Below are 18,043 nucleotides of genomic sequence, written 5' to 3' on the forward strand. Positions count from 1 at the left end.
GTGTCTTTATAAGGAAATTTTTAAATTTTATAATTATGTATTTGACGGATGAATAATGACATTTTTGTATATGTGTTTAAGTTTAAGTTTGACATCCTCTCTGTTTCGTTTCATTTATTTTATGTTTTTTTTTTAATTCTGATTGTATTGTATCCAATATCTCTACCGCATAAGCGTTTTGGCATCTTAGCTGTAAGTTTGTGCATGTGACTAAAATAAAAAAAATAAAAAAATAAAAAAAATAAAGTGATCTTGGAAGGGGTCCAGTTAGGGTAAAGGCACCAGTGTTCAGCCATGCACCAGTGGTCAGCCTTTCTTGCTTATTTTTGGCTGTAATTATCAAACCTTTTCTACTTTTCATGTCAAAAGTAGGTGATATTATAGATTGATAAACTATTAATTAAAAAATATTTTACTTTAAAAATAAATTGTCTAGCATGAACCACAACACTACTTCAAAGAAGTGCTGTCTTTTGACATGAAGTATCGTGTGATATGCGCCATTTTTTTTGGAGTGTCACATGTTATTTTGATAAGTCATTGACAGCCGAATTATGATATCTTGTTAAAAGGATGTGGACTGTATCATATGATTAATACTTATTCTAACTGAAAAAAGTAAAAAATTAATATAAATCCATATAAAAGCAACATTTTAAAGGCGGCTGACTATTGGGAACTACTTTTTTGTACGAAATCCAATAGTCAGCCTCCCTTGGCTGACTACTGGGTTTATGGCAGTAATTTTAAAAAGGTCGTAAACCCAGAATTCAGCCGGGGGAGGCTGACCATAGAAATCAGAACTTTTTTAAATTTTCAAATGAAATCTAAGTCGTTAAGCCAAGCACCTTTAAATATTTACATTATTATGACTTTATTTGATTGAAATAAGTAACTACCCAGTAGTCAGCCTGTGGCTGACCTGTGGACATTGACATCGCGGAACTCAGAACCCACTACTCAGCCGTTAAAATGGGATGGCTGGGCACTGGGTACTTAAAGGCTGTCTATTGGTACACAGGGGGCTGATTACTGGCAAAAACGTACTTTCATTATATTTAATTTTTGAATAGCCAATTTCCTTTTTTTTTTGAAGTCGGTTTTACTTTTTTTTTTAATTAATTTTATCCACCAGTGAGCAACATGCAGATTTCGGACAAACTTGTCAAAACAAGGATGCAGCCGACATTGCCAAGCTCACCGATTGGTTTTAGAAATTTCCTCCCTTCCCAGAGACCAGTGCCATCATATCTATCGCAACAGGAATTGTTGGAGATAAAACGATCACCTGCTATAATGCTGTTGCAGTTGGTAAGCGAGCAATGGCTAAAATGATTAATTCGGCAATTTCGGCATTTTCTAATATTAAATTGGCTCGAAAAGATCGAGCTCTTCCCCTTTCAACAGTGAGCTCATCGATCAAAATCAACGACGACAAGATTCCACATGCTATTCCGACGTATATCCATCAGCAAAAAAACAGACGAAGATTTAAAGCTGTACATGGAATACGAATTAGCCCCGTTCCCTTTAGCCCTTTTCAGTGAGAGCGGGATGAGGAAAACGGCGAAGTCAGTGCTAAATAAATTATTTTACACTAAGCCAGCCAAAGATGTAGGTATCATACAACTGGACATTGTATTTGACGGAGGGCTTCTCCTCCACAAAGTAATTTGGCTTAGGGGTGCTTGCAGCTTGCTTGCAGGTGGTGCAGCATGCCAAAATTGCCAGAGGAACTGCCTGAATGGGGTCCCTCAAATTGACTACGAAGATGAAGAAGTACAGGAGAATACTCTGACCGTTTCCTTACAGGGGTCCGATGGAGAAGAGATAGAAAACCAGGACGAGGATGAAGGTCCTTCTCACCCCAAGAGAGCGAAACTTTTTTTTTTTTTATAAATCTTACAGCTATCCTTACAGTTTCCCAATGCGATAGTGTAGGCTATTAACATTAAAAAATAATAAATTACTATTATAACTATACTACTACTATAACTTTCTCAAATTCACTCTCGGAACAATAAAATACGTCAGATCGATTGGCAACTTGGTTAAATGTGCGCAGGGCTCTCGTCCAAGGAGCCGTGCGCATCAACCCGGTGCACGCGTGCGGCTCGGCCAGCAGGGGCGGCCTGCGCCTCCGCCACACGTACCGTGGGGGCGCGTAAACACCTATCGACTTTAGTAACTCTGGGTTACTGACCTTTCCACGCACTAACCTAAATATACTATAAGAAGCTAGTGCCAATTCCCTTCTAACCTCTAGCTGGTTATATCCCACCATTCCGAGCACAAACAGGGTTGGATACATTCGAGGATAGAAGGGGTACACTCCATACAACTTTAGGTACAAGAACCTGATGAATTTATTTTGGATTCGTTCCAACATAAACTTGTATCAACTTGTTCCAACATTAACTTAACTCAATGGTGCATACATACCATACTTTTGTAATGTTTAATTTATTTTTCTATGCCAATATACTTTGTTTTCATTTAATGGTTGTGATTTCTGAAACAATCCTACAACCTGCATGCCTGCCATGCATGTGTCAAAATGTGGCTTTCCATCGAGGCGGGTCCTTATGCTTCATGTTGGTACAGAACATAAGAAAGCTTTCGATCAGCGATCAGAGAAGGGTCCTTATGGTCCATTTGCATAAGGGACGGTTCCATCAGAGTAGGATCCTTATGCACATGGAGCATAAGGACCCTTTTGTAATGGAAAGCCACAAATTATGATTTCAGAAACGATATTATCATATTATGAACCCGTCCAGTACTGATACACATATGCAAGCGCGAAAACTAGATACAAGATATCGAAAAACTTGACAAGTAAAACGTAGCAAATTTAATAAGCTTTAGTTTTGTAGAAATATCATGTCGCTAGGACGCATAGTTTCCGAGATATAAGTAAAAAACCGAAAAATTAGACTCCCTCTCCCCCCCAGCACCAGGGTTACGGCACTTACGGCCGGGGACGTTTGATATGTTCACTTCCTAACTAGTGAGCGTCAGGATGGCGGGTGGACCTCGGCGATTTGAACGAAATATTTATAAACATATTGTACCTTCAGTGTACCTCAGTGTACCTGTAATAAAACCAGTGTACCTCTCTCTCAAACGAGATATTTAACAAAAAAGGGCCACCCGCCATTCTGACGTATATTGCCATTTTTTTCGTTTTTTATATGTATTGGAAGTTAGTTATAAATCTTAATGCACATTGTAATATGGACTAGAGCTAGCTATGGATACTTAAATTTGAAAATGGAACCGGAATTGTATTTCTAGGGCGTAAATTTGAGGTAGTCGGATCTTTTGGTACTGCAAAGAAGTAATTATATTTTCTTTTGAATTTAGTTATCTCGAGTATGTATAAGGAGGTCAATGTTAATATGTTGAGTTTACAGAAATGGGGTCGACAACTATCTGTTTCGTTTATGTTGGTTAGGATTCTTATGCATTTATTTTGTAAGATAAACAGGTCGTGTATGTTGGTGCTACACTGAAGGTACACTATAAATACATTCTTTTAGTGGCGAGTGGCCCTTTTTTGTTAAATCTCGTTTTAGAGAGAGGTACACTGAAGGTACAATATGTTTATAAATATTTCGTTGAAATCGCAGAGGTCCACTCGCCATCCTGACGCTCACCCTAATTAGTCCAAACAAAGCTACGAAGTCAACAATTGTGTTCCCTCTATACCTTCTTATTGCTTGGCCTAACGTTTTCCTACTGACAAATTGATTTTAGATTTCTGACTGGCAGCCGGCAAATAAAAAAATAAGGAGGATGTCGCGTGGAGGACAAGAAACATTTTTATTTTTAGGGTTCCGTACCCAAAAGGGTAAAAACGGGAACGGGACCCTATTACTAAGACTCCGCTGTCTGTCTGTCCGTCTGTCACCAGGCTGTATCTCATGAATCCTATCACGGTTACACACGGTACTAGACAGTTGACATTTTCACAGATGATGTATTTCTGTTGCCGCTATAAAAACAAATACTAAAAACAGAATAAAATAACTATTTAAGTGGGGCTCCCATTCAACAAACGTGATTTTTTTGCCGTTTTTTGCGTAATGGTACGGAACCCTTCGTGCTCCAGTCCGACTCGCACTTAGCCGGTTTTTTGTTTTTATGTTTTCTCAATATCTTAATCAAAGAAATAAATCATTGTAAAATTTCTCGACTCATTGTGAAGTACCAGCAGTGCGAAGTACTACCAACCTACCTAATAAATAAATTCCAGGATCAACCCTCGTGAGGAATTTCCCGAGTCTGTAGAGTACGAACCGAAGATCTCCTACTGGTGTGGCCCATATCGCTACTTCATTCCTGCCACCACCGACGTACGATGCATCTTCTCCATATTTTCAATGAACTTCGTGCTGCGTTTCGGCTACGACGCAGTCACCTATAAGAGTTCGGACCTCTCATTCGTTAGTATAAATCACAAATACTCCTTTTTAACCGATTTCAACGTTTAACTTATCTGAAAGTTTTGAAGCTATTTCAAGCTAATATTTCGGAGGATGAAGGGAAGGAATTTTTAGTATTCATGTGTAGGAATGTTTAGTATTTTTAACCAACTAAAACTCGAAAAGAGGACATTCTATTTTTTAAGTTTGTGACCTCATAACGCCGTCATTTCTCAACCAATTTGTTAATTTTTGAAAGTATATACTCACAGATTGGTTTCATTTTTGTTGAAATCCAGTTCTTATGATGAGATCCGTGAGAAATCGAGGGAACTCCTTAAATCTTTTAATTATCTTTTCATTTTTTATCAACAAATCAAGCGTTTACGTTCAAAAAGTGACATTTGATGAACTAGAAATGCTCCTGAAGACCAGAATGGAAGGTTTTCCATTGAGTGGTGAGAGGTGTTATTGAGTGGTGACTCAACAACACGTATTGCACGTTTGGCGATTTATCTTCTCCGTTATGCTCGTTCGTATAGAGTTAGGTTTCTTAAGCAACATTTTTGTCATGGTCATGGCTCTGATGACGGGTTCCACAAGGAATAGAAGGAACTCAAATCTTCTAAGCTTACTTAGAGCGAAAATTTTTTTTCATCTAAAAGCCAAGTATTTGTATAAACAGTGCTATTTGGTGAAATGGAACTAGGTACTGATGAAAACCAGAATGTAACTTCCACGACAAGTATTGAACAACTCGGAGCTAATTGTAATTGTTATCAGATGCACTATGGTCGTAAATAATTATAATTCTGTAAAAGATTATATTTATAAATGTACCCCGATTTCACAAAAACGGCTCAGGTTGGAATCTGATGATGGGATCCTGGAGAAACCGAGGAAACATGCAAAAAATATATTATTTTGAATCTCGTCTTTGAGAGATCGGGGAACGTAGGTACACAACAAGAGATCCCGAGGAATCGGTTAATACACACTTTCAGATGATCGCTGATCAGACGGCTTAAGTCTAGACTTATATAAATTATAAGGTAAAACCTGCAATTTAGGATAGATATATAATATTAAGTCAATTATGCCGACTGAGTGGTAAAATAAAATCTATAATATTTTTTTATAGTACCTTTCCTACACGTAAAGCGGGGGTGATTTTTTTTCGTTCAATGCTTAGGTGTGGGGCTGTGCCGGCTGTGGGGTGTCGTTGAATAGATGTTTCAAAACTAATACGAGTCTTAAAGAACCATTTATTGATAAACACAATATTTCCGGAAATAATCGCTCTGAAAAAAAGGTGTGTCCCCCCCCTCTAACTTTTGAAACATGGGTCCAAAAATATGAAAAAAATCGTGAAAGTAAAGCTTATTAAAGACTTACAAGGAAAACTATAGCGAACATGATCGGTTAAATCGTTTTATAGTTTTTGCAAAAGTCATCCCTTCTTATAGTACAATCGGATTAGGTTTAACCTCAAAACCCTTCCAAAGATATGAAATTTGGAATGTATGTTAATTAAAGGTCTCTTTTTCATGTCCACACTATTTGACATTTGGGGACCTCGAGGAGTCGCAGCCATCAAGGAAAATGTGTACCATCCTGGAGAAATTTGCGTTTTACTCCAAATATACGTTCTCTATGAAAATATGGTGTAAGGCAACATTAAAGCTTATTAAATTCTACACAAAAAAGTCCTAGATCTTTGCGGAAAAAATACATTCCCATTATTTGGGGTCGGCCCTCCTCGTTCTTAAGCGCCAGGTCGGTCGATCCTGGGTTGTCTCTTTGTTCAACTGGCTCTGTTCCAAATCCATTGATATGGTGGACCACCACGTAGCAGGCGGGCGGCCTCTGCCTCTCTTATTATCTGGTAATTCAAGGGCTTTCTCACGACATGGTCTTCGTCGCGTCTCATTATATGTCCGTACCATCTCAATCGGGATTCTTGAATCTTGTCGGTGATGGGGGCGACCTCGTAGCTGCCTCTGATGTATTCGTTACGTACTTTATCGAGTCTCGTCACACCGGCTGCCCACCTCAACATCTTCATCTCATTGACAAGTTTTTGTTTATGCGCTTGTTTGATCGTCCAGCATTCTGCACCATACGCTATAGCAGGTCTCAGAGCTGTTTTGTAGACCTTGCCTTTGGTCTTTATCGGCACACGGCGATCACAGAGCACCCCCGAGAGCGCCCTCCACCTCATTCAAGCTACATTTTTACCCTATGTGACACGTCCATATGTGGGGCCATTTGCGTCCGCGGACAATACCGAGCCTAGGTATTTGAACTGGCTTACTATCGGTACCGGGTATCCATCAATGGTGATTCTTGCTGCTGTCTGCTCTGTGCGGCTATATTTGCATGGCAGATACTCTGTTTTGCTTCTGCTAATCCTTAAACCATTAGATCCCAGGGCATGCCTCCACATCTCCAGAGTCCGTTGCAGCTGTTCCGCGCATTTATCAATAAGTACAACATCGTCTGCGTACAGTAGGCACCATGGTAGGGGGGACTGGATGTCTTTGGTGAGGTAGTCCATAACAATGTTGGTGTACGCCAACTTTGACCTCGTACAGTCAGCTGCAGAGAAAAGGTACCCCACGTCCATACTAATTTACAGAACTTTGTATGCAGGGGGGGTGCCTTTTCTCTGCAGCTGACTGTACCAGCTAGGCTTCTCACTTGTGTGCTTACATTGTCATACGTATCCTGTGCCAGTGATATGTAGCACTCAGGTATTCTTTGTGATCTCAGAGCTTGCCATATTAGTTTACGCGGAACCCGGTCGAATACTTTATCTAGATCTATGAAGACTAGATGTAGATCTTCATGGTTGTTATGACCTTATTCCATGAGTATTCGCACTGTTTGTATTGCATCTGTTGTTGATCTTGAGGCAGTAAATCCATTCTGGTTCTCTGATATGGTCACATGTTTAAGAAAGCGGTTGTGAAGAATTCTTTCCCAGATTTTGGGGGTATGCGATGTGAGTTTGATGCCCGTATAGTTACCGCAGTCGCTGACGTCTCCCTTGTTTTTGTAGAAGGGGAGGAGATAACTGTGGCGCCAAGCTTCGGGGATTTTGTTACTACTAAGGATAGTGTTAAAAAGTATTGTTAGCCACTCTGCTCCTACGGATCCTATTCTTTTCCATAGGTCAGCGGGTGTACCATCGGGGCTGTAGCTTTATGGTTCTTCATTTTATTTACTGCGCGCTCAACTTCGCTCACTTTGATGCCTTCCGATGGCCCTTGAACTGGTTGGTAAAGGTTGGCTACGGAATTCCTCGTTTAACAGTTCCTGGTAATATTGGCACCACCTGGCGTTGATCTTTGCATTATCTGATAGGAGTTTTCCATCTTTATCCCGTATGTATTTGTTCACCTTTATATCTAGTGTGGAACGGTGGCGCTGTTTAGCAATTTTAAAGATTTCGCTATCTGTTTGTGCTTGTTCTAGTCTGTTATATAGCTCTTGGTTATTTTTTTACACGTTTGTATTCTGTACGATCTTCTTGGATCTGAGTTTTCTGCCATAGTTTGAATAGGTCTCTCTTTTCCTTCACAAGTAGTTTTACTTCATCCGTCCACCATGTGGGGTCTTTATTGTTGCTAAGCCCACCCTTTGACATTCCTAGGGTGTTTTCTGCTTACTCAGTGGACTTTTTCTCGAAGTTGGACCACATTTTATCTGCATCGCTTTTATATTCCTTGGTCATATCTCGGCCCAGGTTTGACTTTATGTGGCTTACAAGTGCTTCGCCCTTTTCACTGTATAATTGGCGCCATTTAATTCTTGGGGTCCTGTCTACTACTGTTTTTATGGGTTTGGGTAGCTTAAAGATTGAGACTAGCATTCGATGTTGTGCTGTTAGCGCCTCACCTGGGATGACTTTGCAGTCCTTGCAGTGTTTTAGTAGTCTTCTATCTGTAAGTATGTAGTCTATTTGGGTGCTTTTCCCACCGCTTTTATAAGTTATCAGGTACTCTGGCTTCTTCTATCGCTAAGTTATGGCGTGTACCGAACTCCAGGATTTCCTCTCCCGGTTTATTTAGCGTGCCGTAGCCATATCCTCCATGGGTGTTTTGGTAGGGCAAGTTTGTAACGCCGACATGTCCGTTGAGATCACCGCCTATATACTTTGTTTCTTCGGGGGGATCATATTTATGAGGTCGTCGAAATCTTCCCAGAATCTTGATTTTTCAGATTCATGGCATCCGATTTGTGGTGCGTAAGGCGTGATAATATTAAGGGGCTGTTGCTGATCCATGGCCAGTTTGACGGCAATAAGTCGGTCGCTTTTACGTTCTATGTTTATTATTCGTTGCTTGTAATGATGGTCAAGTGCTATAGCTACTCCATTCTTCCCGTTATTAGTGCCATGGTATATAAGCTGATAGCTTTGCCCTATATCTTTGGATTTGGAACCCTTCCACTTCGTCTCTTGCAGGCAGCATGCATTTATATTTCTATTCTGCAGTACTTTGGATAGTTCCTGGTAGTCTAACCCGTTCGTATAAAAATACCGCAAATCGATGTACAGGTTAGCCGTTTGGCACACACATACTAGAGGCCAAAACAAAATTTTTGACCCGCAGTTCCAAAAAAAATTTCGCTGCGGGCGGAGTGGTAAAACATTATTTTTTTTGTATGAAAAAAAACATTTTTTTTTCCAAAACCCATGGTATGTGGTATCATACGAAAGGGCTTTTTGAGGCGATTCACATCATTACATTTCGGGCATTTTTTAAAATTAAAACAAAAAGAATTTTCGAAACATACCAAGTTTGGGCTCCTCCAGACACGATATGGCTGATTTTTTTTTGTACAATATTTTTAGATTTAGCAGCGAAATTTTTTTAGGAACTTCGGGTCAAAAATTTTGTTTCGGCCTCTAGTATGTGTGTGCCAAACGGCTAACCTGTACATCGATTTGCGGTATTCCTTTGAAATTGGGGTCGAGCGGCTTCCGCTATGGCTCCTGCTGGTGAGGGTACCGAGGTTCCAGGTTGCAAGTCTTATGTTTTTGCATGTAAGCGAATATGTTTTGCTCTTGTCAATGTGTTCGTCGCTTCTGGGGGACGCCCTAGCATTATTTATTTAATTATTTAAACTTTATTGCACAAATTTACACAAAAAGAGTACAAATGGCGCACTTAACGCCTTGAGGCATTATCTACCAGTCAACCATTGGGCTAAACAGAGACAGTTAGTTTGGTGCAGGATTGTAAAGAGTAAATATGAAAAAGATCCAAGTCAGACTACTATGATACTATATTTACACAAATATCAATAAAGAAAATAATAATATACCTACATATATACTAATTTAATATACCTTATATATATATATATGAATAAACATACATATATTTAATAATTATGTACCTAGTCTTATCATCTTATCGTCTCATTATCTTTATTTGTATTCGCATTCTTCGCATTGGGTAGGTTCGCGTCGCTTTCGGGGTACGCCCTAGTAGTTCAACTTATTTTCTTTTTGGTTGTGCTTTTTATTGTAACGAGGAGGATGTGATTTGGCTTTAAGTTTTACGGCCGGTTGCCACCTGACGCTAAGACTGTCGCCTGCTACGAGGCGTGAGTGCCGCCGTTGGCCCCAAGGGGCTCTTCCGCCGCCATACTCCAGCCCAAGCACGCAGCACTGTGCTAGACCTCGCCCCAGAATATGTCCAGGAAGCTCTGCGCAGGGGTTTTATAACGGAGTATCCGTCTCCGGCCTGTTGGTCCGCGGGAGGTATTTTATTTCCCTCCAGCCCTTCCGACGCCCTATTGGCCATCGGACGAGCACCCCCTATCCGCCACCTGGGTACGCGTTCTCTAGGTGTGAGGCTCCCCCGAGAAGGAAAAAAAAATAGGAAAGGAAAAAATACATCTTGTTATAGAAAATAATAGCTGAATCCAGATTTAGCGCTTATACCCTTTCAGGAGATATTCTCTTACTAGGAAACTTGTAGGAATATGAATTCCACATTTGTCTATACATTTGTACACGTTATACCCCAATATCAACATTTTACTCGAGTGCGACTTAAACAGAAATTAGGGTTATGGGTTTAAATCTTGATAATCAGTACACCCTGTAACTCAGAATACTTCACGGATTTTTTTAAATGATGTATCGTTAGATTCCTCTTGCCCTTCACAACCTGTTTACACTTATGAAATAAAACTATGAAAACGGATTATATCGCGTATATTGAATTTATAATACATCCCGACGTTTCGAACTCTTTACAGCGTTCGTGGTCAACGGGTGACGGGGGTTCGAAACGTCGGGATGTATTATAAATTCAATATACGCGATATAATCCGTTTTCATAGTTTTATTTCATGAGTAACTATCGCGGTAACCGAAGACAATATTCTGTTTACACTTGTTTTATTAAAGAAAAGTCAGTACAGCCGCCTTGAGAGGATGCCGTTTATCTATATATATAAACGTAAAAGTCCTGACTGACTGACTGACTCACTTAAATCAACGCGCACCCATACCGTTGGACCTAGAGAGCTGAATTTTTTACAATAGGTAGCTTTTATGACGTTAGTATCCACTAAGAAGGGGTTTTTCAAAATTCATCCCCTAAGGTGGTGAAAAAGGGGTTGAAAGTTTGTATGGAGATCATAATTTTTTTTTGAGTGCGGGACTTGAAACTTCGTATAAAGGCATATTATTAAAAATTCATTCCTTAAAAGGGTTAAAAAGGGGTTGAAAGTTTGTATAGGGTCAGAATCAGAATCAAAATTAGAATATTTTTATTTGTGAAAACAAAGGTACAATAAAATTGTGGTGTTAAATTAAGTACAGTACAGGTTTCTCTATGTTTTACCCACGGGTGCAGGTATACAAATTTTTGATCGCATGCAGCATGCATCTTAACTGTAGGGTAGCAATTTATATACAACATAAATTACACCAAGTTAATAGTACATTATGATACAAGTGTGCTAAGTTGGTCATTACACACGAGGACATATTGTGCGCGCGAGCTGTAAGCGAGCGCGCAATAAGAAAGCCGATGTGTGTAATGACCAATGCACACGCGTTTCATACGACGTTTTTCAATACACTTGCGAGAAAAAAAAGAAACTTTCATATTAATCAAATTTTAATAGTTAAAACAGTATTGTGTGTTTCATCTGTCATACTCGTACTGCCGGCCGGCCCTCGCTCGCCCCGGCCGCGCACTGCGCAGGCGGTCGGGCGCGCCCGTGCCCGCCAGTCCGACCAATTAAAGAAGGCTCCCTTTCCATGCATATTATTAGCAATCAGTTAGCTTCTTAACTTAGTCGGATAATATAATGAAAAAGCACGAGTGGAAAAATACACTGAAAGAGCACGCGTGTTTAATATCTAGGATTATGTGCCAAAAATCGGTGGAATAAAAACGTCGTTTTGAGCAAGTGTGTTGAAAAATAAGTTATGATAGGACAGGAGTCACGAACATTATTAAAATTTTGAAATTATTATTATAAAAATGTCACTATCAATTTATGAATAAAATTAGATATCATAGTGATGTCAACTGTGAAAACACTGTTACTATTAAGTCATCAATAAATAAAATAAAATAAAATAAAGCTATAGCATTTGATCGTTTAGGTAATCTTTAATTGAATAGTAACACTTTTGCAACAACAATTTAATTAATTTTCTCTTAAATAATTTCAAATTTAGTTGTAGGATGTCATTCGGCAATCTGTTATAAATGATTGTGGCCATTTTTAACAGACTCTTGTTAAAAAGAGCTGTGTTTCCAGCTGGTATTCGGAGTTTGTAGGTATGTTGCGGCCGCACAGGTCACGGTCGACCATGAGATGCTAGTTTAAACAAATTTAAATTATTTTTAATAAATAAGGCCATTTCTAAAATATACAATGAAGGGAATGTCAACAATTTTAGTGATTTGAATGCAGGCATACAGCTTTCATCAGTATTTAAGTTTGTCATAGCACGAATACAGGTTTTTTGAGCTTTAAATACGTCATAAGTATAGCTAGAGACGCCCCAGAAAATGACTCCATACCTTAATGTTGAGTCCACTAACCCGTAGTATGCACTAATTAGAGCTTTGCCATTTACAAGTTTGGACAGATTGCGGAGTGCGTACGCTGCTTTATTAATTTTTTTACATATTTCAATGCTTTGTGCTTTCCACTTCAGGTCCATTATGATGCCTAAGAATTTACATTCATGGACATTATTTATCTTGATACCTCTATAGTTTATGTTAAGGCAATCCGGTGTTTTTTTTTGGTAGAAGTGCATTATATTAGTCTTACTTAAATTAATAATTAGGTTATTATTACTAAGCCATGTTACAATATCATTAAGAGCTTTATTTATATCATTTTCGTAATTGCTTATATCATTACATTTTATTATTGCGGTACTGTCATCAGCAAAAAGTATCATCGGGTGGGTTATGACTTTAGGCAGGTCATTTATGTAAATTAAAAAGAGTAAGGGTCCTAAGACACTGCCCTGCGGAACGCCGCAACTTATTGTTCGAGGATCTGAACTGTATTTGTGGTCAAATTTCCGTTTTGTGCAGATTCTACTTATTTCGGTATATTGCACTCTATTGGTTGAGTAGGACTTAACTAAGTTCAAGACATTGCCTCTTATACCGTAGGCGTTAAGTTTATAAAGCAATAGTTCATGATCCACGTGGTCAATCTGATCTGATATTTGCGGATCTTACATTTTATTTGCTGTAGATACAGAATGTGCGCAGTATCATCGCCTAAATGCGGCTCTTGAGAATGGAAGTCATGCTTTGAGGTGCTTTCAAAAAATTGGATTGTGGAATGATTCTTTGTTCTGTGGTCATCGGAAGGTTAAGTTTTGATTGTAGATTAAGAATTTCTTCTTCCTTGTCTCTTAATAGGTTTTTCAGTGACTTATTTTCATTCAATATTTTTGAGTTCGCATTTATTTTACTTTCTGAAGATTTAAGTTGTTCTTTTAAATTTTCATTTTCTGATTTTAATATGCTATATTTTAAGCTAAGAGTCCAAATTATATTTTAAGCTAAGAGTTTTAAACTTCGTAAAAAGGTATTTCATTAAAAGAGAAGAAAGCTAATTTCAGCGTTTTTGAAAATCATCCCTTAAGGTGGTGAAAAAGGGGTAGAAAGTTTGTATCAAAGAGGATATAATAAGATAGAGCGGTACTGTCATAGTAAATTTTGTAACCACTGTAAATTTACTGCCATCTATTGACATACTTGAAAGCTAAAAATGAAGATTTATAAAAATACGTTAAAATGTATTTAAATATGGATAAATGATTTTTCTATTTGCATTATTTATTTTTATATGATTTTGACCCATGTTCTTTCACTGATATGCGTTAAAATTATAAATAACAAACGAAACCGTCAACGCCCTCTATACGAGAGTAGGCCAAAGCTAGTGGTGCCATCTGATCGAGAATCAAATTTTCGTGATTTTCGAGGCACGTTTTTTCCTTAGACTGTATCCATCTATTACGGAGTTATATCTATCTTTTGTTTGTATGGAGGTCAAACATTTTGGTGGGTACGCGACTTGAATCTTTGCATAAAGGCATGTTATTAGAATACAAGAAAAGTGATTTCAGCGTTTTTAAAAAATCATCCCCTAAAGTGGTTAAAAAGGGGTTGAAAGTTTGTCGTGGTCCTAATTTTATTCTAAGCTAGGTACTTGAAACTTCATAGAAAGATATACAATTAAAAGAGAAAATACTTATTTCAGCATTATTGAAAATTCATCCCCCAAGGTGGTAAAAATGAGGTTAAAAGTTTCTATGGAGATCAAATATTTTTTTTGAGTGCGTGACTTGAATCTTTGTATAAAGGCATATTATTAGAATACAAGAAAAGTAATTTAAGCGTTTTTAAATATTCATCCCCTAATTGTAAATCTTCTAAGAGGGTGTCGACCGAGAGGGATTATATCGGCAACAATTTAAGTCCTAAATATTTTTCCTGCATTTATTTTAGTAAATTTGTATTGCATAGCACTCGTGTACCAATTATGGATCTACTGATGTATATTTCATTGAAATCCACTCAATAATTTAGGCGCAAGAAGTAAAAATATGATTTAATATTCGGCATCCTCTCAAGGCGGCTGTGCTGATTTTTCTTTAATAAAACAAGTGTAAACAGGTTGTGAAGGGCAAGAGGAATCTACCGATACGTCATTTTAAAAACTCCGTCCTGTATCCTGAGCTACAGGGTGTACTGATTATCAGGATTTAAACCCATAACCCTACTTTCTGTTTAAATCGCACTCGAGTAAAATGTTGATATTGGGGTATAACGTGTACAAATGTATAGATAGACACAAGTGGAATTCATATTCCTACAAGTTTCCTATTAAGAGAATATCCCCTGAAAGGTATAAGCGCTAAATCTGGATTCAGCTATTATTTTCTATAACAAGATGTATTTTTTCCGCAAACATATCTAGGATGTTTTCGTGTAGAATTTAATAAGCTTTTATGTTGCCTTACACCATATTTTCACAGAGAACGTAGATTTAGAGTAAAACGCAAATTTCTCCAGAATGGTACACATTTTCCAAGATGGTTGCGATTCCTCGAGGTCCCCAAATGTGAAATAGTGTGGTCATGAAAAAGAGACCTTTAATTAACATACATACCAAATTTCATAACTTTGGAAGGATTTCGAGGTTAGACTTAATCCGATTGTACTATTAGTAAAAGTGCTACAAAGGTTATTACGTATATGATACCCTCTAATAGCCCCCGTTCAAGGCAGCCTATATTGATGGACGGGTAACTAACTTCGAAACCCTACACTGAGCGCTTGGCCGGTTTTTTTAGATACATTATTGGAAAAAAATATTTTTGCTTTAACTGAAAATCTACATTTCATGTCAAAATGTTGTTACAGATGTACCAGAACGGACAAGTGTTTTATACGGACGAACCATGGGCCGGCATGTCTTGTTGGAACTGGGCCTGCAAATGGCGCCATAACCAAAATCAGCGTGGCAACGAATTCTTCGTCAATTGACATTAGACATTTAATAATAAATTGTTTTCAACAACTAATATTTATATTTTAAACTAGATGACCCGGTGAACTTCGTTTCACCTACCATTTTTTTTTTTGCACGTCACGGATTATACAATTATTTTGTTACAGACCATAAGGGCCCACTCATTCGAGAATCACAAAAAATAACAATGCTGCCGTAGCTAACTCACAGTTAAAGTCGATCAACTGATGCTTTGGCGCCATCTTGGCGCGAACTAAACTGCGAAATTGCCGTGAAGTTTGCGAGTGTGGAGTCATACGTCGACGTCGCAATATGTTCTCTCCGCGAAGTCACGCCGCGATTCACGCACATAGTCTGGGGGGGCTTTACGTTAACAAAAATGCGTACAGTCACCAGCACAAATATATGACTGTGGGCAGCCGTGCAAAAATATCTGATCCTCCATTGGAGCCATAAGTATATGACGACATTAACTCCGTAAAAATATGTGATGCTTTTTGGCCAGCAAAAACATCGTTACTCTGTATCCGCATAAATATCGGATCCGGTCGTTTAAAAATATTTGATTACTCATAAAAATCAAAATTATGTGATTACTCTCACGGTATAAATATCTATCAACTGTGAAAGGAAATACATCGGATGGCAGATGGACCACCTATATATCTGACACGAAAATCAAAAATATGTAATCAACGTGCAAAATCGAGCCATACCTGTTTGGTATAGAGCCGTAAATTGTATAAAGTGATTTGACAATTCACGAAAACAGTGCAGACTTGTCATTGTATATGTCTGTCTCACATTTTATTCTATCATCAATTTGACGGAATAAAATATAGCTAAATTTTTTGGAAAGCATTGAAATATGTAAAAGCTTTGTTACATACAAAATTATGATCGTATAATGATGACGCGCGAATTTGTCAAATCTAACCTTACTTACCTTAATCTGACAATACGAACCAAGGCACGGGTCCTCGTGAATGATACGATCTATACTATACCTATGTATGTGAGCAATGTTGCTTTGATAGGGGTCGTGAACTTTAAATATTCTACCTCTACGTTTCGAGCTAGAGAAAATAATCATTCGTTAATTGCTTTATTACCGCTAGTAGGACAGCTGCCAAACAACTGCATTCAATAAAACATGGCAAATATTCTATAATTTTATTTTCACTTTCTTACTAATAAAAAACTTTAAATAAATTCTCTTGAACTTAAACTTCTATCCTCTATCTAATAGAATACGTGAAATGGACCCTAATATCTAGTATAGCCACCCTCGGCATTTATTACATCATTCAGCCTATGTCCATGGACATTACCATGTTGTAACAGTGATCCAAACCCCACAGGGATTCCCAAATGTCAAAACAGTGCTGAGTTAATGTTACCCTCGTTCTGCCTTGTGTGGAGTCCCAGTGCTGTGCCATTATGCCCCACAAGTTTTCAATGACATTTAGATCTGGACTTTTAGGTGGGAAGTCTAATAACGCAATTTTTTCTTGTTCGTTAATCCTGTGGCGAACAATACGGCTGTTGTGAAAAGAACAGTTGTCCTGGATCACGTATACAGGATTGACGTCTGGATAAGTAATATGCAAAGAGGGCAATAGCACATCGTTGAGGATTTCAATATAATCTCTGCTGTTTAGTTGACCAGTCACTTGGCACAGTTCTCCCGGCCCTGTAGACGACATCCATCCCCAAACTCCGCATGAAATACGACCTGATCTTCTATTTTCTATCACGTTTAATTCATTATAACGGGTATTATTCAATCTCCACAATGACACTCGACCATCCATGCTTAACTGAAACACTTTTTCATCTAGAAACGCGACGTTCCTAAAATCAAAATTTAAATATTGATACGCAAAATCGAGTCTGAGGTCCTTATGTCTTCTTTAAAGCACTGGTTTTCGAGCAGGGACTCGATTTCTTAAGCCAGCCGCTTTCAATCTTCGACGGACACTATCGCGGGATATCCCATAATCATTTGCGACTCCGAGCGTTGGTTACAGGATTTTCTTGATATAAGCGAATAATATTTTGATCTTGAATGGCTGTAGTTTTACGGGGACGACCTAAATATAGCACGCGCACAGTAAGGCGCGCTGTTAGCACGCGCACGGTAAGGCGCGCAGATAGCACGCGCAAAGGTAAGGCGCGCAGATAGCACGCGCAAGGTAAGCCGCGCAGATAGCACGCGCAAGGTAAGCTGCGCAGATAGCACGTGCAAGGTGAGGCGTGCTGGTAGCACGCGCACAGTAAGGCGCGCTGGTAGCACGCGCACGGAAAGGCGCGCAGATAGCTCGCGCAAAGGTGAGGCGCGCTGGCAGCACGCGCACAGTAAGGTGCGCTGGTAGCACGCGCACGGTAAGGCGCGCAGATAGCACGCGCAAGGTGAGGCGCGCTGGTAGCGCGCGCACGGTAAGGCGCGCTGGGTAAGGCGCGCTGATAGCACGCGCTTAGGAGAGGTGAGACGATCTGATAGTACGCGCCTGCAGAGGCGAGGCGCGCCGATAGCACGCTCTTCGAAGAGGCGAGGCGCGCTGACA

At 39.0% G+C, this 18,043-nt stretch overlaps 1 protein-coding gene across 1 annotated transcript in view; it reads left to right on the top strand.

The window, feature by feature from the left end:
- The window catches only part of LOC134754373 (uncharacterized), a 399,152-nt gene extending 383,624 nt beyond the window's left edge, over positions 1-15,528 (top strand). The window contains exons 9-10 of the mRNA XM_063690675.1: positions 4,259-4,448; positions 15,368-15,528. Coding sequence (XP_063546745.1) covers positions 4,259-4,448; positions 15,368-15,490 — 313 coding nt within the window. The 3' untranslated portion in view covers positions 15,491-15,528. The remainder of the gene's footprint in view (positions 1-4,258; positions 4,449-15,367) is intronic.
- The last annotated feature ends 2,515 nt before the right edge of the window (positions 15,529-18,043 follow it).

The sequence above is a fragment of the Cydia strobilella genome, chromosome Z, assembly GCF_947568885.1.
Source record: "Cydia strobilella chromosome Z, ilCydStro3.1, whole genome shotgun sequence".
NCBI lineage: Eukaryota > Metazoa > Arthropoda > Insecta > Lepidoptera > Tortricidae > Cydia > Cydia strobilella.